General features: G+C 38.3%; 1 protein-coding gene across 5 annotated transcripts in view; it reads left to right on the top strand.

The window, feature by feature from the left end:
* The window catches only part of DLG5 (discs large MAGUK scaffold protein 5), a 181,102-nt gene that overhangs the window by 132,417 nt on the left and 22,037 nt on the right, over window positions 1-26,648 (top strand). For 2 of the 5 annotated variants that reach the window (XM_073353225.1, XM_073353222.1), the window contains 16 exons: window positions 2,512-2,696; window positions 3,289-3,414; window positions 4,493-4,625; window positions 5,305-5,432; window positions 6,901-7,076; window positions 7,539-7,642; window positions 8,640-8,732; window positions 9,726-10,745; window positions 14,424-14,562; window positions 16,894-17,038; window positions 18,442-18,563; window positions 19,747-19,836; window positions 21,271-21,439; window positions 24,485-24,562; window positions 25,216-25,378; window positions 26,289-26,422. In XM_073353225.1, coding sequence (XP_073209326.1) covers window positions 2,512-2,696; window positions 3,289-3,414; window positions 4,493-4,625; window positions 5,305-5,432; window positions 6,901-7,076; window positions 7,539-7,642; window positions 8,640-8,732; window positions 9,726-10,745; window positions 14,424-14,562; window positions 16,894-17,038; window positions 18,442-18,563; window positions 19,747-19,836; window positions 21,271-21,439; window positions 24,485-24,562; window positions 25,216-25,378; window positions 26,289-26,422 — 3,005 coding nt within the window. The remainder of the gene's footprint in view (window positions 1-2,511; window positions 2,697-3,288; window positions 3,415-4,492; window positions 4,626-5,304; window positions 5,433-6,900; window positions 7,077-7,538; window positions 7,643-8,639; window positions 8,733-9,725; window positions 10,746-14,423; window positions 14,563-16,893; window positions 17,039-18,441; window positions 18,564-19,746; window positions 19,837-21,270; window positions 21,440-24,484; window positions 24,563-25,215; window positions 25,379-26,288; window positions 26,423-26,648) is intronic. The other 3 variants (XM_073353227.1, XM_073353223.1, XM_073353224.1) reach the window with 2 other exon arrangements.

Genomic DNA, 26,648 nt, shown 5'->3' with positions numbered 1-26,648 from the left:
TATTATGTGTGCCAACAATTTAAACCTTTATAAAGCAATTTATAAATGAAACAATATGAAGTGTGACGAAAAAGATTGTTCTGCATAAATTCTTTACATTCAATCACACTAAGATATACATATCATTAAAGGGGATAGATGGAGCACATCAAGCTGTGGCTGTTAGTAATGATTATACAGAAGAGCTAAAATATTCTTGCAGTGTTGCATGTTTGTAGATCTATTGTATGTAATATATTACATACATAATTATACTGTAATGTAGTAATATGTAAAATCCTACATTATCCCTGCTTCTCATTCTTGAGAAAGAGCTATAGGATTTACAGTAATATTTATATTAGAGAAGATCCTTCAGAAGGGTTTTTCTGTGTGTGAGAGAGGCATATTTTCATTTGTCTAATTTCATTATAGTATCAATCCTTGATCATAACAGACTTTTTTTTTCACCACAAAAACTCCCCCATCTTCAGCTTTCTATGCCATGTATATTTGTCAATCTTGAAGTAGCATCCGAGTGAGCAATAAAACTCGGAATTCAACTGGACTGTGCAGAACCATTTTATTTTCATTTGGCTATCATATCTCCAACTCTGGTTGTGCAGAAAGCTTTCCTCCATCTCCCCACATCAAAAGCCACTGATATGGGGAGACCTTGGTTTGACTTGCAGCCTTCTTCAAAGAATCAGCATGAGTTTGGGAGTACCTCATGTAGGCAGGACCTGCAGTACCCGTCACTCAGCACTGTGCCCCCACGTCCCAGATAGGTAAAGAGATGCATTTGATGGACTCCAAAGGAGGAGCCCTACAAAATCCTCTGCTGAATGAGAGATGGCTGTGACAACGGATTTTAAGAATCTGTACAGCAGGGGAGATTTAGAGTATGTCTTCACTACCCGCCAGATCGGCGGGCAGTGATCGATCCAGCATGAACTGGTTTATCGCATCTAGTCTAGACACAATAAATCGACCCCTGAGTGCTCTCCCGTCAACTCCTGTACTCCAGCGCTGTGAGAGGCGCAGGCAGAGTCGATGGGGGAGCAGCAGCAGTTGACTCACCGCAGTGAAGACACCACGGTAAGTCGATCTAAGTACGTTGACTTTAGCTACGGTATTCACATAGCTGAAGTCAATGTAGATTGATTCCCCCCCCACCCTCCAAGTGTATACCAGGACACAGAGAAGGAACTGTAGGGCTCCAACACAAGATCCTCAAGAGTAGTGAAATGTGACTTCTTAGGATCTACCTTTGTTTTATGAAGGGGAGTGGAGGATCCTGAACAAGCAGAGTGGAGATCTCTGTGATATAATCACTGATGGATACATGGTACATAGGGTCAAATCTCACTTGTTGTGGGTTGATTTGAGGGTTTTGAGGGATGAGGTGGGGGGTGGGGTAGAAGAGCGGGAAAGGACAGCACAATGACAATGTGTGGGACAGCACAATGAAAGGAAAGATGTGAATTTTTGTGGCTTCTGTTAGTTGTCATGAATTAGTATTACACTTTTTGGAGTGGTGGGTTGGAATGTGGCTGGGGGTTTTAAGCATGAATGGCTACAATTAAAACCATTTGGGGAGGCATACAACCCTAAAAGTATGGTGTCCTGGGTATATTGACTCTCCTAGCATTGGTAGGACCCCTCTACATGTATTTAGACCCTGTTCCTGCAAACACACAGTTGCTTAACTTTACTCAAGAGAGTGGTCCCTTTGAGTTCATCAGGACTACTCACATATGTCAAGTTAAGCTCACTTGTAACTATCTGCAAGATTAGGGCTTGAATGTGGTTGTGTTAAAATAAGCTTGTTTCTCTTGTGTGCACACATGGAAGTGTTCTCTCTAAGTCAGCATTGTCTTTGTCATTATTTTCTTCGGTGTTCGAAATCTGCAATAGTGGAGAGGTGCGGATTTTTTTTTTTAAAGGAGAAATAAAATCTTTTCTGAAATGTTGAATTAAAACAAAAACTGCTTGGCGATCCATTATTCTCCTTTGGAGATTGGGGATTGTGAATCATAAGGGTAGGTGTACTGTAAATCAGTACGACTGATGTTTTTACTGCCTGTCACAGGATCAGTCGTAGACACTAAAACAGCCAGTCTGTGCCATGATTGTTCACTGTGTTTATCTTGTTTCTAGCTGTCCTTAGATATCTTCCGTCTGTGTGCTAAAACAGGTCAATGAATCAGCAAGGTGTCACTGAAATATGAAGTGTATATTGATTTTGCTCTAAGATGAAGAATCTTCTACCATAGATCACAGTCCTATGAGTTTTTGACTGGTCTCTGTTCCTATTGACTAAAATACTTGGAGCCAACCCTGAACCCTTTACACAGGCAAAGTTCCCACAGATTTTGGGATTCCCACTGAATGCTAGTTTAGTTTGTGGAAGGATTTCAGGACCGAGCCCTTCATATAACAAACCTGCAGTTCGGGTTACAAAACCTAGTGTGCATACTTATTCTATGAATTGTACATAAAATAAATATTTCTATATATTTGAACTCATAGATACAAGATTCTGCTACATTGGACATAGAAAGAGCTAACAAAGAAATTGAAATGCTTCGGAAGCAATATGAGGCCATGTCACAGGAGCTAAAGGAATCCGTCCAGGAAGCAGAAGTAGCCAAATGTCGGAGAGATTGGGCCTTTCAAGAACGGGACAAGATAGTTGCGGAAAGAGAGAGCATACGGTAAATATGTTAGATGACATGCTAGTGCTCTTCATAATCTCAATGGCTAAATGGCAATGGTGTTCTTGTTGTGCAGCTGACTCTTTCAGAGTTTGACGGTTTTTAATAGCACATCTTAACTTATTTGAGGCAATGCATGATTTTATCACAGTGTACTTAAGTAATAGGAGGGATACCCCGTTTTAACTTGGTAGGGTCTTCCAAGACATCCCTCTTAACTACCTACCCCTTCATCACCATACTAACTTCTCTCTGGTAAACCTCCCTCCAGAGCCCATCAGCACAGCAGTTGGAGTGGTAACAAGATACCTCTTTCTCCACACATAGTAGCCAACTCTGTAGTACCCATGGTCTAAAAAAGCAAGGGACCTGAAGCCTGATTTCAGAGGATCTAGTCATCATCTTACTGTCTTTAAAACACCTAATACCTCTTTTGTTCTAGATAAACACGAAGTACAAAAGTGGAATTTCTAACGGAAGGATTTTGTAGTGGTTAAAGGACAAGACTGGGTATAAGGATTCAGGGTTCTTTAAGTTAGTAAATGTAAATTGCAGCTTTAAAGTTTTACGTGAACATCTGTTATTTTCAAAGGACTTTGTGTGACAACTTGAGGAGAGAGCGAGACAGAGCTGTGAGTGACTTGGCAGAGGCTCTTCGCAATCTCGATGACATGAGAAAGCAAAAAAATGATGCTGTGCGTGAACTGAAGGAACTAAAGTATGTTATAAAATGATTTCATTGCATAGAATGCTTTTTATACTAGAAACCTTTAATTAACAGACTCTTCAGGCCTGTCTACTTAAGCGAAGTCTGCATCCGTGTTACTAAGATAACACTAGTACACAAACCCCTTAGTGTAGATGCACTGCCCCAACACAAAACAGGGCTCGTTCTGGTTCAGCTAACTTCGGTAACTTACTCAGCTTAAACCGTAATCAAAAGCTCTATTGCAGTTTGAGGTTTAAGAAACTATATTAGTTCTAATGCTTTTAAAAAAGCTATTCAGTTAGAAAAAGAGAAAATTTCAAGTGAACATCTACTGGTGAGATAGATTTCAAAATTATTACTATGTGCCCCCCCTTATCATAACCCTTTGCCTGCAATATACCCATCATTTCCGTTAAGATTAAAATGGATCTTAAACACCTATTGTACACAACAGGATTCATGTGTAGATGAATTTATAGATTGACAAAGGGCAAAAGGAGCTGGTTGGTTCGTCATGTTACCCTCCAGGAAATAAGAAAATAGAAAATCTCCATTCTGATTAGACTGTTCAGTCAGAAGTGTAATATGTTCTGAGCATGTCTACATACTAAATGTGTCTGTTGAAATTCACTGAAGCGACTCTTTCACTGCAGTCAGGCTTTCACAGAAGCTTTGTTCATTACATCCAGATTCTCACTGAATTATAAATGAGAGGAGAAAACATGCATCACATTTTTCAGAGTGGTGTAGGAGATCTTATCTTCAGTACGAAATCACATCCACTTCTCCCCTGGTATTAGGAGCAGCTTATCTGGGGGGAGAAATCTACTGCTATATTTCTTGAGAGGCATTTTCTATATGTTCATGTATGGAACTTGTTTGTAAGTTTCCTTCAGTTAATGTAAGAGAAGATAATTACAATATGAAGGAAATGAAGTTTTTAAAACTGAGTTCAGGTTTCTACTTACTGAGTAGAGATTGCATTGATAAATTAGAGAAGGAACTGTGAAGAACATAATCTCATTCATTCATTTCTTTACAAGAGAGCTGCTGAATCACCTATAAACACATGTCTTTCATTCCATAGAGAGAAGATGGAGAACCAGTTGGAAAAGGAAGCCAGGTTTCGGCAGTTGATAGCCCACAGTTCTCATGATTCAGCCATAGACACTGATTCTCTGGAATGGGAAACAGAAGTGGTGGAGTTTGAAAAAGACAGAGTAAGCCCAAGATAGATTGAAGACTTTAGTGTTTTATATGAATGAATTGCTTCATGTTTCATCATTACATCCCTTGTACAATGGGTTATAAAAATAATGCTGTTTGTTGAATATGTATTTTTAAACCTTATTAATTTTAATCGTGGTTACATACCATAAAGTGCAGTATCTACAACAAATATCATACCAGTCAGATATGAAAAGCTAACACATTTAAGGCACGATAGACCATTATCAAAATAGACCATTGTTCCAGGAAATCTATCCCTCTTGTGGAGTACAAACCATAGATAACTTTGCCATCTTATGTTGTAAACCACACAACTGTTATATAAAAATAACCTTTATATAAAAATGGGGGGTGTGGGTGTGTGTTTGCTTGTAAATATCTAAATAAATAAACAAAAAATATATGTAATATTTTTTAAAACAAGGAGATTAATTCCTAACACTAATGGTAAATAAGACCATGAACAAGGTTGTATTAATACATTTAATACCTGGGGGAGGAACTGAAATCTGTGTATATTAATTTATACATCTGAGATATTGTTAAAGCATCAAAGATATAAAATAAGGGCATAGTAAAAGCACTCAGTTTACAATTTCTATGTACATACAAATGCAAATTAGTTTGAATTCCAGTTGAATCACTTGTATCATTAACAATGTTTATTAGGAGGACATGGACTTGAAAGCACTTGGTTTTGATGTGGCAGAAGGTGTGAATGAACCATACCTCCCTGGAGACTGTGGGATTTTTGTCACCAAAGTAGACAAAGGAAGTATTGCAGATGGTCGATTAAGGTACAGTGTTAACTGGTAAATCATTTGCATGCCATGTGGAAACACTTTTATTTTAATTTGCTTTGGTTATAAAAGGGAAAAAAAATCAAAATATTATGGATGGTTGGTCACCTCTTCATACTTTAAATGGGTTCTGTTTTAGCTCCCTAATAACTTAGGCTTGGAAAATTTGGTTTGATCTGAAAATTGCCATAAGGTGTCTGCAAAGCATTATGGAAATCTAGCTATTCTTGATTTACAGGTCATTTAAAAAAAAAATCCCAATTTGCAATGTTGACATTTGTCTGTTGCTGCTTTGTCTGCCTCCAACACTTAACCTGTTTCTGTCGCTTCAAACTTTCCATATACTTAGATCTTCTTGAGAATTTGTGGGTAAGCTATAGTTGGGGAGGGGGGGAAAGATTATGGATAGTTTGTGACCCAGTCCTGATGCCAAAGTGTCAATTCAAGTTTTTTGCCTCTTACTTAAGTGGAAGTAGAATCATGGATTATGCAAGCATCTGGCTCTCTCTTGGTTGGTTAAGCTCACGGAAAATTGTGTTGTCTGTAACACAAAGCTAGAAGAGACCTTCCTTTTGCATAAGTGGTAGAGGCTTGTGTTTTGAAGCAGTAGAACCAGAGCTATTGTCCAGGCTCTGCAGATGTGTGTAGGGTTTATTATGGAAAGAAGCCTCTCCATAGTTAAAGTTGCAGCACCAGACCTATTATAAGGCTGGTTTCACCTGCCTTGTAACTCATGTTTTCAGATTTTTATAGTTGAGGTCTCAATAAAAGCTGGAACGTACTGTGACGTTTTTGTTTAACTTAAGGGAATACTCTCTGATATTAAAGGGCTCCCATTTGAAATTTTTTGCAAGTGTCTAATGAAATGCTATGTCTGCCCAACAAAATTACATCAGAATACTTGAAAGATAGGTAGATTTTGAGATTGGCTCATGCACAAGACAGTTTTCAAGAACAATGAAATATTTGCGGTAACAGAGGAAAGGCAAATTTAAGTGGCTTGCCAAAATCTGTGGTAGAGCCCTGACTATTGAGATAATAACCATGAGTTACTCACTTTACAAGAGTACCTACCTCTTATGAATATTGCTTGAAATATCTGTGTTTAGTTAGGCCAGCTCTAACATGGAGCTAATAATGCTTAATGTACCTGCGCAGCAGTTCCACTCAGCACATTTTTAGATACGAGGTGTCCAAGGATCAGTAACTTGACTAGGAGATGCTGAGGGCTAGTGGAGTAAGCAATGGCGGTGGAACAGGAAGACCTGGGTCTTACTCAATGTCAGTAAGAGATGCTGGGAAACATCATCCTTTTTCAGAATTTGAGACTGTTAGACAATTGAGGGTGACATATCAAGGTTGTGCTAGTGGTATTATGGTCCTTTTAATTAATTATTGCATATTTGCAATGTGCAGCAAAGTATTGTTATAACATGGACTTCCTTGCCTTTGTTTTAACTGCCAGAGTGAATGATTGGTTGCTGAAAATAAATGATGTGGATCTCGCTAATAAGGATAAGAAGCAAGTTATAAAAGCTGTACTTAATGGAGGAGGAGTTATTAATATGGTGGTTCGAAGAAGGAAGTCCTTAGGCGGGAAAGTGATAACACCTCTGCACATCAATCTTGCTGGGCATAAAGGTAATTATTTACATTTGAATGCTCAGGGCAAGCTATTAGTCCACTCGCTTGAATTGTTATGACTTCCTAGATAAGGGTTCTCATTAGCTGTTTTTTAACTGAACAAGTAGTAGTGACTTAAGGATAGATTTCTTGCATGAATACTGCTAATGTATCATTTCTCACCTCTAGTTTGTCCTCTATAAGGAAGTTTATAGGAGTTCAGCTGAATAAGCTTGCAAATCCCTACAATCTTTTTCTCCACTAGAAAGTGCTTGTAAGTCTATATTAAATTTTGGGTTATCTGTAACCCTTTTCCCATTGTATTTGTGTGTGTTTTTTTTAAACGTTATTACAAGTTAAGCTAATTTATTTCCAACTGCATTTTTATTACATGTGCTTCTTTTTCATGCAGGTAAGTCAGATACGTGCTAAATTATTTGAACTGCAGGAATGAACTTGTTTTATCTTTATGGATTTCAGATAGTGGAATTAGTTTAGAGAATGGAGTATTTGCTGCTGCTGTTGTGCCCGGTAGCCCTGCTGCCAAAGATGGGTCCCTTGCTGTGGGAGATAGAATAATTGCCGTAAGTCTAAAGAACAAATAGTATGAAAAAATAAATTTCCTTTTCTTTAAAACCTTTTTATTTGACTCATTTTACCACGTTTTCCTCTGTTTTAAATTTAATGATCTAATGAATAAACATGTTGGTGTTTGTAGGTTGGGTGAGTAATAGAAAATACGGTCCACGTTTAGTAGTTTCATTGGTGAAGTTTTGAAAGTATGGTTGCAGTAACTCATCCTTCAGACCTATTGTGGACAATCTCACTGCCTTCCCTTTTCACAGTAAACGATAGGTAAGACGACTTAATACAAGGACTGCAGTTCAAGGAATCTTCTTTAGACCTCCATTAGAGTTTAGAAATAGAAATGATCTGGGATGACCTTATGCCTATTCTTCCTTTAAAAGTGGACCTATGTCTCCATTCCATTTCTGGATGTGTTGATTAAACTACAAGTGCTCCTGCAATTTGCAAAATCCCATGAAGGCCTGTCTTTACCTTCAGACTTCCTCTGAACTTAAGAAGACTCTCCCTCTGATATACCTGCTCTTCCAGAACCAAGTTAAAGAAACTGGTTAGATTCTTGTCTCCTCCAGGATGCTACTTATCTCTTCTGGGAACTGCTGGCGGTCTGTGATCTGCTGAATAATATCTTTAAAAATAGTTACCTATTTTATTCAGAGGAACAGATCTCAGGGAGGGTAGATTCATGCAAATATATAAAGATAAATAGAGGTGTATGCAGTGGAGAAATCGTACATTAAATGTCAGCTCTAGTGAATTAGGAAGTCTGTAATTATAGTTCTGGTTAGAGCAAATCTCTCGTGTCTGAAAAAGACACATTCCCCTGATATGCAAAAAATAATCCAATTTACCAGGATACTGACATTTTCCTTTCTGCTTCAGTTTTTTTGTTTTTTTTGTTGGTGTAACCACCATTCGCCTGTCTCATAGAAGGTAAACTAAGACAATTGAATGCTGCTAGGTTTGTTTTGCTAATTTCCCCTTGTTTTTATGCAGATTAATGGCATTGCACTAGATAATAAATCACTGACTGAATGTGAAGCTTTGCTACGAAACTGTAGGGATTCCCTTACCCTCTCATTGATGAAGGTGAGTGTGGGGACAGGAAAGGAGGAAGTGAAGAAAAAGCTGCGAGTTTTTTTTCAGTTGATACATATTTTTGTAATTGTAAAGGGCAGAAGAGCACATTCATAAAATGAATACTGTAATGTGGAAACTCAGCTAAATGAAATGGCTTTGCCCTAGGTAGTAGTGGTTGGTCCCTGTGAAATTCAGTGGTTGCTCTCAGTTCAGTTCCCAGCAGATTGCTGTTCACATAAAAAAAAATAAACCTATCAACCGAACTGGTAATATAGCCCCCGCATTAGCATCAGCTGCAGGAAGTTTGCATGCACATGGAAACTGAACTGTCCTCTTGCCCCCAGAAAGGGTCCCCTCTGGGTCAGGACTGAGGGTCACTGGTGGGAAAGCAGACTCTGCCCCTGATAATGAATAAACAGAAGCCTTCATTCTGAAGGGCTGTCAGTAGAGAAACATTTATATTTCATACTGTGGTTGTTCCTAGAAACCCCAAATGAGGTTAGGGGCTGATTATGCTAGGTGTGCCACATACACACTGTAAGAGTCCCTGCCCCAGAGAGCTGACAGGCTAAATAGACAGGACAGACAAAAGGTGGGAGGGGAAAACAGAGACAATAAAGGTGACTTGCCTGGTGTCATTCAGCATGGTGGTAGAATCAGAACCAGAATCCAGATCTCTGGACTTATCCACTACACCATGCTGCCTCTGTGAAAGTATTTTTAAAAGAATGAGAAGGTTTGTTTTATCGATCGTCATTCAATCTGATTTTCTGTACCAGCAATCTGTGAAATTTTGTTAAACTGCCCCATGGTCTCCCCACCCACCCACATGCTGTCCGTCGTTTTCCCCAGAATATGGGCTTATTCCTTTATGTTCATCTTCATGTTACAGTCTCTGTGTAAATTGGGAGCTTGGGGGGGAGGAGAGGGAGGTGAGGCTGTCATGTGCAAAACCCAAGTTTGCCACAGTCTTGAGTTGATTAAATATTTTTCTCCTCCTAGGTTTTTCCTCAGAGCTCATCATGGAGTGGTCAGAACATATTTGAAAACCTGAAGGATTCAGAGAAAATATCGAACTGCAGGGTTCATACATCAGAGATACAAGTTCAGAATAAAAGAAACTTGAAACACAACAGTTCAACACAGACAGACATTTTCAGTCCAGACATCCTGGATGGCAAGAAGGACCAGAGCGACCAGGGGAGTGGTTCGTTCTGTGATCACAAGCCCCTTTCCAGCCGTGCTTTACGGGCAGACTCTCGCAGGAATGCTGTGCACAGCTACCACAGTAATTCAGAACACAGTCTTAGCTCCTTCAGTCCAGACACATATGGGGAACGAGGCTATGGACTGCTTGACTTGGACCGCAGGAGGCTGCCGTTTGAGCCCACGGTAGCCGACTGCATCATGGTTGAGACCACGCTAGACAAAGGTCATGGAGCTAAGCATAGTGGTGGTACGTGGCCTAAAGTGATGGTCAATATTTCAACAGCAGAAACTGAGAAGTTCTCTGTGTACAAAAAGCCAAAACAAAGGAAGTCCATCTTCGACCCTGACACTTTCAAAAGACCACAGACTCCTCCCAAAATGGACTATCTCTCCCCTAATCAGTTGTCAGCGCATTCACCTCAGCCCTCAAAAGCTGAAGTGGCTTCAACTCCTCCAACCCCTCCCAAGAGAAGTGACTCTATTAAATTTAAACATAAACAGCAGACGAGTTCTGCATCAGACTCTACTGTAATGACTGGATCCCCGCCTACCAGCCCAGCTACTGCCCAGCCCCCAGTGTCCTTAGCACTTAAGCAGGACTCAGATACTCACAAGGGGCGCAGCAGGAACGCTGGGCATTATTACAGGGAGGAGGGGATCGACTGCACTCATCTATCTTCAAGAAAATCTTGTGAAGATGACATTGGCTTTCAAAGAGTTGAAGAGCCAGAGATAAAAAGACCAAGACCAAAATCAGCACCTGCTTTGAGACATAAACTGACCCCTGTGCCCATTCCTAATCCTTCACTTCAGGTAGAAATTAAACATACGGAAGCACCAAAGCAGGGATGCTGGCCATTATTTTCAGAAGTGACTCAAGTTTGGGTGCCCAACTTGACTAACTTCAGAGGGGCATGATTTTCAGAGGATGGATACTCAGCACATTCTGAAAATCAGGGCCCTTCAGGGTGTCTCAGATTGGGTGCCCAAAATTGATAGTAATGAAAATATCGGCCCCTGACACCTTCATTAAAATTCTTTTGTGTCTTGAATTACAAAAGTAATTCTCAGAGTTACAGTATCAAAAAGGCACTGATGGTTACGAAGAGGGATAACGGTGTCTCGCTTGATGAACGTTGCGTGGTGTTTACGCTCTTTAGTGCCAGATGTTCTCAGTAATAATTCTAGGTTTTCTAGTGTATGTTGACTGAAAAATTGAATTATGATGAAGGTCAAGTTTATAAAGGTATTTAGGTGACCAAAGATGCAGATAAGCGACTAGTGGGATTCACAAAAGCAATTGAAAGTCAATGTGAGTTGGGCTCTTGAATTACGTTGGTGTTTTGTAAATCTCACTAGGTGCCTATCTACATCTTTAGGTGCCTAAATACCTTTGTAAACATGGTCTGAAGTTGATAGTGGTTAAAGTGCAGTTGTACTCTGTAAATGTTGACAGTATTTATTAGGAGGATATGGACCTGAAAACACTTGGTTTTGCTGTGGCAGAAGGCATGAATGAAAAATCCCTCCATGGAGATACTGGGAAATTTGTTACCAAAGTAGACAAAAGAAGGATTGCAGGTGGTTGATTAAGGTCGATAGAATGTTAACTGGGAGATAAAGTAAAAATGGCTGCAGAGTTAGTGTTCCCAAGGCCTACATATCAGTGGGTCACATTTTCCCTCCGTTACATATGAACAGCCCCACTGTCTTCAGTGGGTTTGCAAAGATGTAACTGAGAGCAGGCAATGGAGTAGAAGGTATAAGTGAGAACAGGATTTGGGGCCTGATTCTGCAAGGTGATCGGTATGAGAGCTGGTGGGAAAACTTTCATTAAAATTTTTCTCAATGAAAATTTAGCAATTTCTGCCAGTTTTGCTTCCTTCTGCTCCTACTTTGACTTCAGTGGGAGTTCGGTATTGGGCCTTTAATTAAACATTCTATCTGAACCAGAATAGAATCCAGCTAACTCTGCAGTGCTGACAGCATTAAAAAAGTAATAACAGCTTACTGTTGTAACTGAAGTCAGCAGATCATTACTGAATAAGCACAGGAAGCATATGTGGCCTATAAGAATGTGCCATTTTCAAAACAGAATTGCAGTGTAAGAGACTAATATATAGGCTCCTGCTGCCTTTTGGCACATACCCAACAAAATATAAGCAAACCATTCCACATTTGAGTGCAAAGAATTTGCTTTGAATAGAATGTCAAGTTGATCCATGTGCACTGTTACTCGTATGCTTATTCTTTGAACGGTAGTCATCAGTCACCATAAGCGCAGCACATTTATATTGTCCTTAACGTCTAGACAAATGTTGCCTGTCATCTTTATGCTAATACAAGAAATTTGAAGGGCTCTCATTTGTGACATGGGCATTTTCTGGATAGAAAGCCAATATCTTTGTTACCAATTAAGATAGGAACAGGTGAACCTTATCAGGATATGTCAGGGTTGGTCATTAATACTTTCCAATGGGTCTTGGAGTTACAATATAGATATAGATCTATAGTTTCTGCACCCCCAACAAATATTTTTCAGATAATGAAAACACCGCATAATTTTGCAACTTACTCATTTGCAACCTTAAAGAACATGTTGAATGAGTAATGCCCATGTCAGAGAGTTTCAGGCTTGGAGATGCAAGAGTGCACACATTTCTCTCTGGAATGTTTTGTAAATTGAGCTGTGAGGTTCAGAGCAGGGTTTAAAATAGGGTTTGTGTAGTGTCTTTTAAAAAGAATGGCATTCACACCAGTGCCTTTTATGCACTGTCATAGCTAAAATAATTGCAGGGGCTGTACTTAAGCTAAAATTGGGCTGTTTGAGGAGGGTTAGTGGTGGAAAATGAAGATATTTAAAATACAAAAAATTACATTGAAGTTACAAATTTATACACTTAACATAAGAAATGAAAATGTTCTGGTTTTCATAGTAATGCTAATAATAGCGGTATTGTAGAGGATGTTTTTCTGTTCTGATGGCTAGATTGGAAATTGAACTAGGTAGCTGTGCAGATGCTGTGTGCCTGCTACCTCCCCACAAGTGGGCAGAGCCTTGGAACCCATCAGCTGGTAAACGCCAAGGAGCAAGGGAGGCATTGTGAGCAAAGGAGTGCCACCAAGAACAATGTCTTCTGGAGCTACTCTTAGGTTGAGGCTGGTGCAGGCTATGAACTACCCCTTACTCTGGTTGAAAGACAGAGTCTTGCCCTACATGTAAATGTGAATCTATTAATGTTAAATTTGTGTAAAAAATATACAGGGTGTGCAATGTGGCACAGTTTATGGGTATATTTATTTGTCATGCTTTTTATTGTGGAATGTGCCCAGGTATCAAGGTGATTGAGTGTAACAGAGAATTTAATAAGACAGAGAAGAAAAAAAAAAGAGAGAGAGAGATGAACAAATGGCTTTTCTCATGGTTGGGTAACAATCATGTCTGCTGCTGATGCAGCAAGGAGGGCATGGCAGTAGGAATGTGTGCCTGTGTGTGTGGTTACATCTCTCTCACTATGTAACACAACTTTCCTGTCACATGAAGAAATATGAGTAGCCTTTAGTGATTCATATTCTGTATCTTATGTTTTTAATGTGGTGGCTTTTATGCTGTACTGTTTTTTATCTTGAAAATAGTATTGTGAGGGCTTGCAGCTGTCTAAAGTTACTGGCATTCTTGGCTAATGAAATCTCAGTGCACATCCGATTTCCTCACTCACCCACGCCTGTTCACTCTTTGTTAAAGCAGACAATGTAGAAATGTGTATCTACAGCCCAAACCGGCTCTTTCAGCTGGCCTGTTAAAGCAGCCAGGAAAGAAGTTGCTCCATCTGCACCGGAAAGCTGAGACTGAGTGCTACACCTTCAGGCCCAGCAGCCAGTCTTGCTTTAGGCAGCCATGTGCTCTGATGGCTGGGGAAAAGAAACAAGTGTAGAATTTGTTTTTAAACATCTGTTTTTGGAGGGGTTTATTGTTGAAACCGTGTGGGACCAACGGATTTTAAGAAAGAATTTGAATAGGGGGGCAGATGTTTTGCACGCCTGAAGAGGGAGTGAGTTCCAATGTAGGCCTCGATTAAGCAAGGTAATTTGCCAGGTGCATAACTTTTAAGCGTCTGAGCAAGCCCCTTGAAGTCACTGGGCCTGTTGACATGCTCGGAGTTACACACATGCCGAAATACCTTGCTGAATCAGGGCCGTAAAGGGGGAAGAAGGCATGAGGAGGACAGAGAGTCCACAAGAGGGACTGGAGGGCCATAGGTAATGGATTGGGAGAGTCCTATGGGAGAGAATGAGAGCTGAGATGTAGGCAGAGAGGAGCTTGAAGATGAAGACAACATGAAAGAACAGTGAAGAATAATGAAGGAGGGGGGTGATATCAGCGAAGTGGTGGGATCAAAGCATAATAATCAACCAGCAAGTTATTTTTGTACTAGTTTATACAAAGCTTTCTGGATTAGTTGCAGATTGAATTCTGCACTTTGCTTACAGGTACAGAAATACACTCCAGCCAGTGAAGAGCATCTCTCTCCGGAGCTCCAGGAGTGGGCCCCATATTCACCAAAACGTTCCACTAGGCACAGCGATGGTTTTGTGTCTTCCTCCTTGTACACTGGAGCCATGTCGGCAGGTTAGTGATGATGACCTGGATGGTAATGTCGGTAATGTCATGGTGATAATTTTTCCTCATTTTTAATGTTCTGACAACAAGCTAGACGTACTTGTTTTGTGCTCAAAGCAGAATTCTGTTTGTAGATGTGAAGGCCAAAAGTGACCATTATGATTGTCACGCTGTCTGGAGTGGTTCATGACCATGAGTGCCAACCTCAGGGCAGACTGTCGAAAAGCAGGTTAAAGCGGCAAAGAGTCCTGTGGCACCTTATAGACTAACAGACATATTGGAGCATAAACTTTCGTGGGTGAATACCCACTTCGTCGGATGCATGCAGTGGAAATTTCCAGAGGCAGGTATAAATATGCGAGCAAGAATCACGTTAGGGATAACGAGGTTAGCTCAATCAGTGAGGGCCTAAAAAGCAGGTTAGACACTTCGGTGTCTAAATTAGTGGTATGTTCTTTAATTAGATTTCACCAGTCCAGTAACAAATGTGAACTCCTAAAGCACTATAACAGTCTTACCATGGAGTCACAGACAATCTCTTGGGCATTCCTGTCTGTCTTGCCATTCCGTTAAGCTGCACTTCATTGTGGTGGGTGCTATACACCAAATATCACAAAAGATTCAAGTTGCACTGTTCAGACCTAACCAGAGACCTGGGGGTTTATTTTAAGAGAACTCATGAATTTAGAGACTCAGAAAGGTTATTCATGCTTCACAAGGATCTCGGAAAAGGTCTTCATGCTAAGTGGAGAGGCAGCGTAGTCTCATGGATACGGCGCTGGAGTGGGCATTTAATAGAACTGGATTCTAATCCTGTCACTGCCACTAACTTGCTGTATAGCTTTGAGCAAGTCACTTTCTGTGCCCCTTTCACCTCCCACCCTTTGTTCTGACAAATTATACTGTAAGGTCTTCAAGGCTCTTATTTGCCTAGCCCATGGGGGCCTCTGGGTGCAATTTTAATATAAATACTGTCTGCCTTCTCCAATCAGATGGAAACTGCTCATCCGAGAGGTTTACTTTAATTACGAAAAAAGCAGTGTGAGATGACTGTGTGAAATCAATGGCAAAAATGAGCGTTTTCTTGCAGGAAATGTTAGAAAGCAGCTATTTGAGTTTCATTGCCTACCTTTTTAACAAACAACAATAACAAAAACCACACTGTAGAATTGATGTAGAGGTACTGGCTGATGTGGTGACCAGCAGGAGCATCTCGCTGGCCATTGGTAGTTAGAAATATCTCCCCAGTGTCTTTCAAAATACTGGTTTAGTATGGTTTGCATTTGAACTGGCATAGAGGATCTCTGAGAAAAAAATGTATCAATATGTATTTGCCTGAGTTTAGTGAGCCAGGGTCTGAGGTATGTCCATTCAGCAATTCTCAAAGCCAAGGTCCAGCTCAAATAGGTGTGAAGTTTAATTTGAATATTGTTTACAGTTCTTGTTAGTGCCTCTTTGGTTATCATCCTGATGGTCACTGAATTACTGGCTGATAGCAGAAAACTCATTCAATCTCTGTGCCTCAAGTTACCCACCTGTAAATGAGGATATTATTTAATCAATATTAGTAAAACAGAGTTCTTTATCCCTATTGCATCTCTCATGCAAAGTATTATAAAATGTAATGATAAAACTATTATTAATTAATAACTGTGACTTTATTGGAAAGTATTTTCACTAAAAAAGCCCTTTCCTTATTTTTATATAATAGTGCCCTTAATTTTATAACAAAGCTCATCAAAGTATATCTGACGGTAAATATTCATTCTTTGTCTTGCAAAATGTTTCTGCAACTGTGAAATACGATACCAAAACTTCTGTTGAACAACATTTTGTCTGATAGTAAAGTATGAGTTTACTTTCAATAAAAATCCTAAATATTGAGATTCACATATAAATATCAGTTTCACAGAGTTGTGAATTGTTATCGTCTAAGGTCATAGGACACTATAGAAGTTGGAAGTGCACAAGCCCACCGAAGAGGAAAAAGAACAATTGTAGCTGCGATCAATTTTTTGTGTGCCACACTAAAATTGGACCTCTAGCTAATTATTATTCAGCTAAAAGTATAGAATTATTTCAGTTACATGTTTGACACTATCATGACTTTGAGAAGGGAGAGGACATCTTTTTAGTGGGCAAGTAGATTTTGTTCAATAAAACAGTCTGAATAATGGTTTGAGCCTTGGAGCTAGGTATTCAGCTTCCCACTTTACTACGGATTTGCATAAATGTTACAGGCAAATGACTTTATCCCAGCATCTTGAGTATGCCTAGAATATTTTTGTGAATTTAACTAGGAAAAACTCATACCATATATTTTTGTCCACTTTAAAATAGGTACTGTACCAAGAAGTTTAGCACCATGTCCTGCAGTAACTGCTGTCCTGAGAAATCCAGTTTATACTGCTTGGAGCCACAGAGTTCACACCAACAATTGCCCATCTGTTGCCAGCCAAATCTGCCATCAGCACCTGCATCCCAGGTATATATTCAGAACTTCACAACCTTAGATCTTTAATTTATTTATAAATAAAATCAATCAGAGAAAGCTGCTTCCTGCTGTGCACTTTGGTCCCCACAGAGGAGAACACTATACTAGTGCAGCATAATGTAAAATAATAGTTCTGTTGCACCTTTTATCTGAAAATCTCAAAGCACTTTACAAACATTATGTAAAGGCAGTGACTTCTTCCTATGTAATGTTACTATGGGCTTCCCTGAGAGAGCCCTGCAACTTTGGCTTGAACATTTTTGCCTGAAAATGATTTACTTTGAAAGTAAAGGAGGAAGTGACTGCAAAGACTGTAGAAAATTCAGCTGGCTCTTCAAGTTAAAGGTAATTAAAAACTTACCCTGATCAGAAACGTTTACTGATGTTTTGTTGTCTCCCACTGGCTCAACTCTTTGATCCATTTGGAATTTCCATAGTTAAATGGCTTTGTAAATTTGAACCCTACCTATGTTTGAAGACAACAAATTATAATTGAGCAAAGTTATTAACCGTTATTGTGGATTTTTTGGGCCCAACTCTGCTCTCGTTGGCAAAGTCAGAGATCAAACCCAATTCCTGTTTCTCTACTTTAATTATTAAACCAACACCTTATTCATGGTTAGGTTATATTAGTATATATTTTGCAAATATTTAAAATTGTACCCTTAAGCTTACTAGAAGAAGAGTGAATTTATCATGAAGTACATATTCTGTAGAAAGCATAGGGAGCTGAATTAAAGCCCACAGAAATTACTTCTGTTGAACTGAGAGTCAGTGCACTGTCTGTATAAGAATCTGATATATGAACACTGAACTCTGACTTTCAACTCAGTAATAATCTATTAGCATATTTCATGAAGAGGAGATATGTTTCTCATAATATACATAACTCAGTCTCAAGAACAATTTTTGGAGATTGCAGTCTATGTGGTGTACAGTAATATGCTAGGTAGCTGATACTCACATTGGCAAACATTTATTCAGTGTTATGTCAGGAAGTCCTAGGTATGTATTGTCTGGGACTGGCTTGTACAAATGTCTTCTCAAAACAAAATGTTTTCTCTGGGACTGAATAATAAAGTATCTTTATTGTGCTTCAATATGCTTCTTATGGAATACTTTGTAGAATATAGCTGTCTATGACTCAGCGATTTTAAGGATGTATTGCAGTGAAGTTAATGGATTAAATTGCTGTCCAAATAAGTATGAGAGAATTAAAGCAAAGTAGCAATGGCACTGAGCTACAATGTACGGCTGTAGATACACTTTTCAGGTAGTCTTTCACTGCTCGGCGGGGTTGGGTTTCTTCCTGTTCCTCTGGTTGGCTGGGGTAATGTTCGTTTTGAAGGGTGTGTTTTTTGAAGACACTATAACCTACTTTGTTTTTGATGCAGTGCTCAGCACCAAGGTCGCCTGAGTTTGGACCTAAGTCACAAACACTCCAGTGATTATTCTGAAAACTCACGGACGAGAGCATCACATGGTTCAAATTCATTACCATCCAGTGCAAGACTTGGTAATTAGCATTTCAAATTTGTTCATGCAAAGTACTCTGTTTACATCTAAGACAAAGCAGAGAAAATTCCACCCCACTCAAAGCGTCCGTCATAGCTGTCAGAACCTTAAGGGTCCATTGTTTTTCCTTGTTTCAAGTTTCTAGCTCTTACAATTTAAGCTTCCATTCTCCTCACTGAGAAGATTTCAGTGAAACTCCTTTTACAACCTGTCTGCCTCTCCTCAGTATGTCACAGTGGTGCAAGACACTTCTTTCAGCTGTTGCTGTATGGAAGGCAATTGTGTGGTGACTGTTGTCAGCAGCTAGAAGGATTTCACAAATATAATTTTGAGATTCGGAGGTGAGATGGGAAGAGAGAAAGGAGGTAGCTCCAGAAGGAAGGCATAGATATTACCACTGATCAAATACTTGTGTAGGGCTTACCTAACAAAGTATTACATTGTGGAAAGACAACAGAGTGTATTAAATTGTTTTATGTCCACCTTAGACAGTTCTGATATTTACATTTGTGTCTGTATCTATTCCAGCAAAAATAAAATATATGCATACTTCATGGCAATAGTCTTTAACATTACATAGACCTTTTAATTCTGAAATATTTTAAACTGTATAAACAAGAATCTCATGATCCATCACTGAAATACAACTACTTCTCTGGCAGAACATGGCAGCTGTTTAGCAGTACAACAAAAAACTACATGTCCGTTTAGGACAGGAAGTGAAATCTCTTATCCATTGAAACTAGTGTAGGTAATTGGAATACACCTGAATTCTTTCAAAATGTGCCAGTGGAAGTTCAATGACCACAGATGATCAGGACCTGTCTTACATCTCAGTCATGTAAATTGGCCAAAAAATATTTTAAAGAGTTCTTTGGTGCCCAAATAAGTATTAGATAGGTCAGTCATTTTGTAGTACCCAGTAATGGTGCATTTTAAGCAATGCCATAGCTGTACTAGCTGTTTGAACTAGGAAGTTTGCCAGCCATGAAAATGGTATTATAAAGGGTTTTTTTTTTTTTTTTTTTTTTTTTGGTAATGCCTTGATTCTGATAGGAGAACTGGACTCTTGCCCCTACATAGAGACCATTTAGCTTGTCTTTGAAGAATGAGAACCTAAATATGTTTTATCCGTTTGCATTTACATATGTCATAAATTGTGACATTTTCTTGTTATAAAATAGGTTCTTCCAGCAACTTGCAGTACAGGACGGAAAGAATTAAGATCCCTTTAACCCCAAGGTATCCGAGATCCATCCTGGGCTCTGACAGGGGTAAAGTCTTCTATTCTTAACTTTTTATTTGTTGCCAACCCAAAATTCATGAGACAGGTCCCCAAAAGAGAGTTTTAAAAATTATCGGATTTTAAAATTATTTTTTCAAGGATTTTCTCATAACTACAAGGAGTAGAAAGTTCCTTTTAACTTTTCCAAATGAAAGCACTTGATTCCAGGAGCTGGAGCTTCTTGGAAAACATCAATTATCACAAGTCTCCTGATAAAATAGTGTGTGTCAACACAGCACTCTGTAAGAGTTCTAGTCCCATATGAAGTCATTTCCTAATTTTATAATAGCGGTGAAATGACTCCATAAAAGGTGTATGCATAATTTTGTTCGCTCTAAAACACTGTATTCTTTGGCAAATTGAAGTCTTTCTAAACGAGACATGAATTTACAATTTAAAGGATTTTACATATTAATATTTTGCTTACATAAAGCATTCTTCATCAGAGGACTTAAACATTTTACAAATTTATTGAATTATTAGAAATATATAGAACTGTTCAAATTATTTTCAGGAAACAATTTATTCTTTTCATTTAGCCCTTTTTTTCTGTTAATGAACTGTACAGCAGAACAGATTTTAATTCTTCAGAGAATATTTTACACAAGTAGAACTCAGCCTGTAAATTGCTTGAAAGTTCTTGACTGCCATTATTGCTTTGAGTATTTTGTATCTATAATTAAATATTAAAGATGCTTTAATTGGACATATATAGGTCATGTGTTATGTTACTGTACCCTGACTGAAGGAACATAAGTCTTATAAACAAGTTTCTTTTGTGATTACTAACTTCAAATTTACTTTCTGCAACATTCCATGGTGCAGCAAACGATTGATTTGAACTTTTCTGCTGGTCAGCTTGTTCAGTCAAATATTCCTGGGGAGAAAAAACAGTCAAAGCAAATTTTATTTAAAACTGTAGATGTTCACAAATAATTTTTTTCACTATTTGACCTGTAGGTTATGTGCATGGACTTGTGCTGCTTACGCTCTGTTGTTGTTTTGAAACGTTTCATAAGGCATTCTGTAGCCAGAACCCAGGAGAGTGGATAAAGATCCTTTGAGACTATCCCTAACATTCAGATCTTTATTTCATTTTTACCTCGATTTTCTTTATTTCATTATGATGTCAGGACTTTCCATTACTCAAGTGCATTTATATATTCAGTTGAAGGAGCTTGCCTGTGACAGGTTCTCACTGTTATAGTTTCAAGCCAGTGCTCTCAAGTTCTAGAGCAGGAAAATCAACTCACATTTGAAAGGATATTGCATGTGTAAATATCTTCTCATGTTTATGTAAACTATGTATCACATTTGTATTGTGGGTGTGTGTCTTTTAATGTCTCTTCAGATTCCTCCATTGCAAGACGTTTACAATAAGCACTACATACAAAAAGTGAATCCCTTTCTTGTATTATTACAGGTTCACTGTCACATTCTGAATGTAGCAGTCCTAGCCTGATAACCCCTCCACAGTCACCACTGAACCTGGAAACATCATCTTTTGCCAGCAGCCAGTCACAGAACTCCCTTTCTACGTTACCTAGGATTTCTGTTAGCCCAGTATCAACTGGAGAGCGTAGAAAAGATAGGTAAGGTGATAGTTGTCATCTTTCATACAAATATACCTGAGATCATCTTGTTTGATAGAGTGAAGAAATGTAAACAATTGGCTGTGCAAAAATCAGGAGTATATTATACGTGTTGAGGTGTACTTTAAGTACTGTTACTTTTTTTTATTATTATTATGTATGTGTTGTGAAAAGCTTGTGTAACATACTCTTCCTTCAGAAGTTTTAGGGTAGCGGTACAGCTTCCAGAAACAAAATGAAGACCCTAAAAGAAGTTTGTGGTTAATAGTAAACTTTTTAATGTGACTGGCCACCAGGCCTAACTCTCATTTGTATTTGCTGTGATTTGGCAGGATTCAATCCAAGCAGATCTCTTCAACAAGGTTAAAATTCAGGACGCTGGCCCTGATCCTGCAAACATGTTTGTACACACTTAACTTTACTACCATGAGTAGTTCCAGTGATTTTAATGGGATTATTCACAGTAGTAAGATTAAGTGCTGCTGAGTGTTTGCAGGTTTGGAGCCTAAGTGTGATGTTGGGTTTTTAATATTATATAGGTTTTCTTTGATGTCACATCCCTGTATCTTATAATGCACATTCAGCTTGTGTTAATTAAATTTGGACTTCCGGTTTTACTTTTATTGTAAAAGTTGCTACCTCTGCATTTGTCAGAGTTTACATCAACTCAAAATATCAAACAAAAAACGGTTGACTCTAAGGGCCAGATTTTTATTTATACTGAGTCCTCTTTACACCATTTTTGGCAGAATAAAGAAACCTTGATGTGGGAGTAAATTACATTTGTATGCACTTTAAGACCCCTGACTGTATAAATAGCAACCTGGCGCTCAAAATGTAAATAATCCAATAACAGGGGCATTCTATATAAAATACTAAAATAATGCTTAAATCTTGCACAAAATTTTATCAGGTTTCATCACGGGGTAACTGAAGATATTTCAGCTATTTTTATTCCACTATGTATATATTGTACTGTACATTGCTGTTTTGAAAGTGACTGTAAAAAGCACATTGTGGAGCTTTATTTATTAATTCACGCTGATTAGCGCAACTGTATTCAGTTTTCAAGTAAAAAGATGCTTTCTGCTAATGGTCAGATTCAATGGTAAGCCTGTAGGGCTGAAGATCAAGCTGGGTTTTTCCCCTTCTTGCACATAACTAATGGAGAGAGTGGTTTGGCAGCACAAATGATGTGTTCAGTGACACCTGTGTGATCTCATATTCCTGTTAATGGGGCTACACAGGTACAAGTGCTTGGAATTTAAAGAATTCTGTTGATGTACAAGCAAAAGTAAAATCCTGCTCGCTTTTAGCCATTTTGACTTTGCTGGGCTTGTGTGGAAAAAGCAGACACATAGGGTAAGGATCTGCTGAGTAAGAAGGTGCAGTTTTTACTTTTCACAGTATGATCCCAGTTCATGAAAGCATCCCTACTGAGGACAGCTGATGTCCTGAATAAATGGGACTTTTCTAAAAGTTTTATGTGCTTTAGAAGACTTAGTCATCCCCCCAATCTCCCAAAAATTTTAACTCGCTGTAACTTTTTCAAGGTGAGATAATACGAATCAAAAATATCAACATTATTTACGATGATGTTAACGAAAAACAATTTAACTTCTAAAAGCAGACCAAAAAGAAGGGATCAGTTTAAAACATTCTTTTAACCTCATAAAGTGAACGTTACAGCAGAAATAAGTGTTACATTTGATTAATAACATTACTAATCAAGTTAGATACCTTTTAAACATTATAATTTTTCCATTATTATTATAGATGCTCTGCTAGCTGTGCATTACTAATTAATTTCCATCTGCTTTTAGTAGAATCCCAAGATAATGCTAGTTCTATCTGTTTGAAAATAGTATGCAGGAATAGAGGTGTTTAGATTTGATTTCCAAGAAAATGCACTCCAAATATATTTTAAAACATGGAATTTGGGCAAAACCATATGTTTTCAGCAACACTCCTTCCCCCACACAATGGAGAAATTCAAATAGACATGCAGTAACAGGTTAGAGAACAGGTTAAGGGGTAGTAAACAAAGGTGCCAAAGATATGACTGGAGCTTTAGGGGGAGAATCCAATTTACTAAATTTTGCATTGCCGTATTATATGTGATTGCATCCTATTCCTAAGAATGTGATATGAGATAAGCTGCATCTGTCTACAGAATGGATTAAGTGTCCTAAAGAAGTGGACATTTAAATGCTGTCTTTGAACAATTTTCAGGTTTCTGGCACTTAGCACATCTCAATTACTATAACAGCATATAAAAGAACATTTAGTTTTTGGTTTAAAGTAGATTAAGTGTGCTTATAGTAATACATGTTGAAAGAGAGAATACAACCATAAATGTTGTTTTTACAGTAATAAAGGGGAAAGAGGTCCACCTTGTTCTCCCACCTCCCCCTTTCCAAAGGTATCTGTCAGTCACTTGGGTGCTTTTGGAAATTTTACCCAGGGAGCTGGCAGCACCATTTTATAACCACCCTCTAGCACAGTGGTTCTCAACCTATTTACCACTGTGGACCACAAATGCAGCTCTCTGTGTTATGGGGGCCGCATCCACACACTGCTGATTGGGCTGTAAGCAGGCCGCAGGTTGAGAACCGCTGCTCTAGAAGGTTAATGTTTCTATTTGCATGTACCTTGAAAGCCCCCAGTGGTACAGGAGAGTGTGTCTTGATCTGCCATTTTGAAGGGGTTAGAATTGGGCACCACATTAAAAATTATAGGTCCCAGGCAGTTGTGATTTGTTCTGCCTTTTGGAGCAAGGAGTAGAAATTGCACCTTCTGCTAGGAAACTCACAGACTTACCTTACCTTACCTTACCTAACATTTTATAACACTGCTATTCAACAAGAAACAGACATATAAATCAGATAACAGTACTGTAAATGGAGGAAATGATGGGGAGAAAACTTCACCAGGCTTTCCTTCTAAAATAATGTGTATAGACTATTCTCTCATTATACGTATTAGTGTCTGTTACTATTGTGTGTCTAAGTCTTCTTTTCTTCTCAAATCTTCTGCATCTTTCAGATATCTGTTCCGTAATAGGTCTTTTCTGAGAATCCCTCTGGCTCCTAGGCCTAGGTTCTCATCACTAAGGAGTTTGAGGTTGGCCTGATATAAGGTTGTCCTTCTCAAGCAGCATTGCGCACCTTGTGCTATTTTACATGTTTGGATAATTTCCCTCAAGGAGAATTTGCATGGTAATTGTAATGCTACCATGCAAACTGCTGTCTTCAAGCTTGAGTTTGCAACTGCTTAATTTTCATTACTAATTTGCGTTTCCCTGTGTACAAGTATAAAACTGATATTGTGTATTGGCTTCTCTTGGTTCACCACCTTATTATTTACAATGTTTATTTTTACTGGATATTAAGATTTCTAGCATTTATAAACTGTAAGGCACCTTTCTGGAATATGGTTTGTAAATTGCATATTATATATAGTGGTTTACTTTTATATAATATGAATGTGCAGGTTTATTTCCTACCTATTTCACCATCTTAGTATTTATAATTCACGTTTTCCATAACTTTTTTTGCGCAGTCATGTATCTAGAATTGTGTGTCTGATATACATTTAGTTCCACCACTATACATTGCATGGTGTTTAAGGAATGCATAGGCCGTTTACAGTATTTTTAGTAGCTTTTTAAACCAGTCTTAATATTCCACTTCAGATACATAGTGCATGTCGCTTTTCAATATTATGCTTCAAGTGCCATTTTGTCCAAATCAATTTTTGATAATTTCCTCTTAAAGGCCGTACATGGAAGAACCACGCCATGTTAAAGTGCAAAAGGGTTCTGAGCCACTAGGGATTTCCATTGTGAGCGGAGAAAATGGTGGGATATTTGTGTCTAAAGTAACTGGTGGGAGCATTGCCCATCAAGCTGGCCTTGAATATGGTGATCAGTTACTGGAGGTAATTTTGTTTGCTTAACATTTCTACTACTTAGTAAACTAATGCAGTTGTGTGAATATAAAAATAATATGAAATATCTTGTGAATGAGAATCTGTCTCTCAAAATATAAATGATACAATAACAGGGATATTCCAGATCATAATTACAATTTTTTAATTCTATATGAAGTTTCATCACACATTATTCATCAGTTTTTACTTTACTAAGTGTGTTTTGTATAAAGGATAATGCTGCTTTGAAGGTGGCTGTGTAGAACGGACAAGTCTTCTGCTGCAGTGTTAGTGGAAGATAGAGTACCTGAAGCAAAACCATGGAGCCAAACAACCATAAACCTGGTGTTTGAAATTTGTAGCTGGATCCAAAGTTTGTGTCTTGAACCCATCTGTACTTAAAATCATTTCTCATTAGGGTTGCCAATTTTGGTTGGATATATTCCTGGAGATGTCATCACATGACATAATCTTAATTAAATATTAATCTTTAATTCCTGGAGACTCCAGGCCAATTCTGGTGGGTTGGCAACCCGATTTATCATGGTGTAATGTGAACTAGCAAATATTCAAACAAAAAACAACTTTAGGTGCTATTTCGCAATCTTTGCAGTACTTCAGTAGAATGCTATCTGTCATCCAAAAAGAAAAGCATTTCAGGATTGTCATCAAGCTGTCAAATTTTAAAGTTGTATTGATTCCTCCAAAGGAGTAATTAAATAATAAAAGAAAAATCAATAATTCTATAGCTGTTCTTTCTTCCCCTTCTTCAGACAACCGTCTCGCAGCAATCCCACAGATTGAGAGACTCGTGTTTCAAAAAACAGCATCCACAAATCAGGATGCTGCAAGTCTTATAATGATTTTGCTGGTTTTCCTTTGAAAATTGGATGTCTGATGTTTTATTTATTCATTCTAGTTTAATGGAATAAATCTGAGAAATGCTACAGAGCAGCAGGCTCGACTGATCATTGGACAGCAATGTGACACCATAACTATTCTGGCTCAGTACAACCCACATATGTATCAACTTGGCAATCACTCACGATCGAGGTAAAAGTAGCTAGACCTTGAAAATGCTATTGTCTGGTCTGTGTCATTTATCAAGATATTAAAAACATTCTAAACTGACACTATTAAAGATGTTTTGATTAAAAAATATGAGTGCTTAGAAAAAACAAAACAAGGTGAATAGCATCCATTTTAAAACCAAGGCATTTGTTTTATTTTGTTTAAGACTAAACAAGGAAAAAGTTACTTTTCAGAAACATGAAACTAA

The sequence above is a fragment of the Lepidochelys kempii genome, chromosome 7 (assembly GCF_965140265.1).
Source record: "Lepidochelys kempii isolate rLepKem1 chromosome 7, rLepKem1.hap2, whole genome shotgun sequence".
NCBI lineage: Eukaryota > Metazoa > Chordata > Testudines > Cheloniidae > Lepidochelys > Lepidochelys kempii.
Note: the sequence above shows the minus strand (reverse complement) of the source record. Positions and strands in the feature narration are given on the sequence as shown.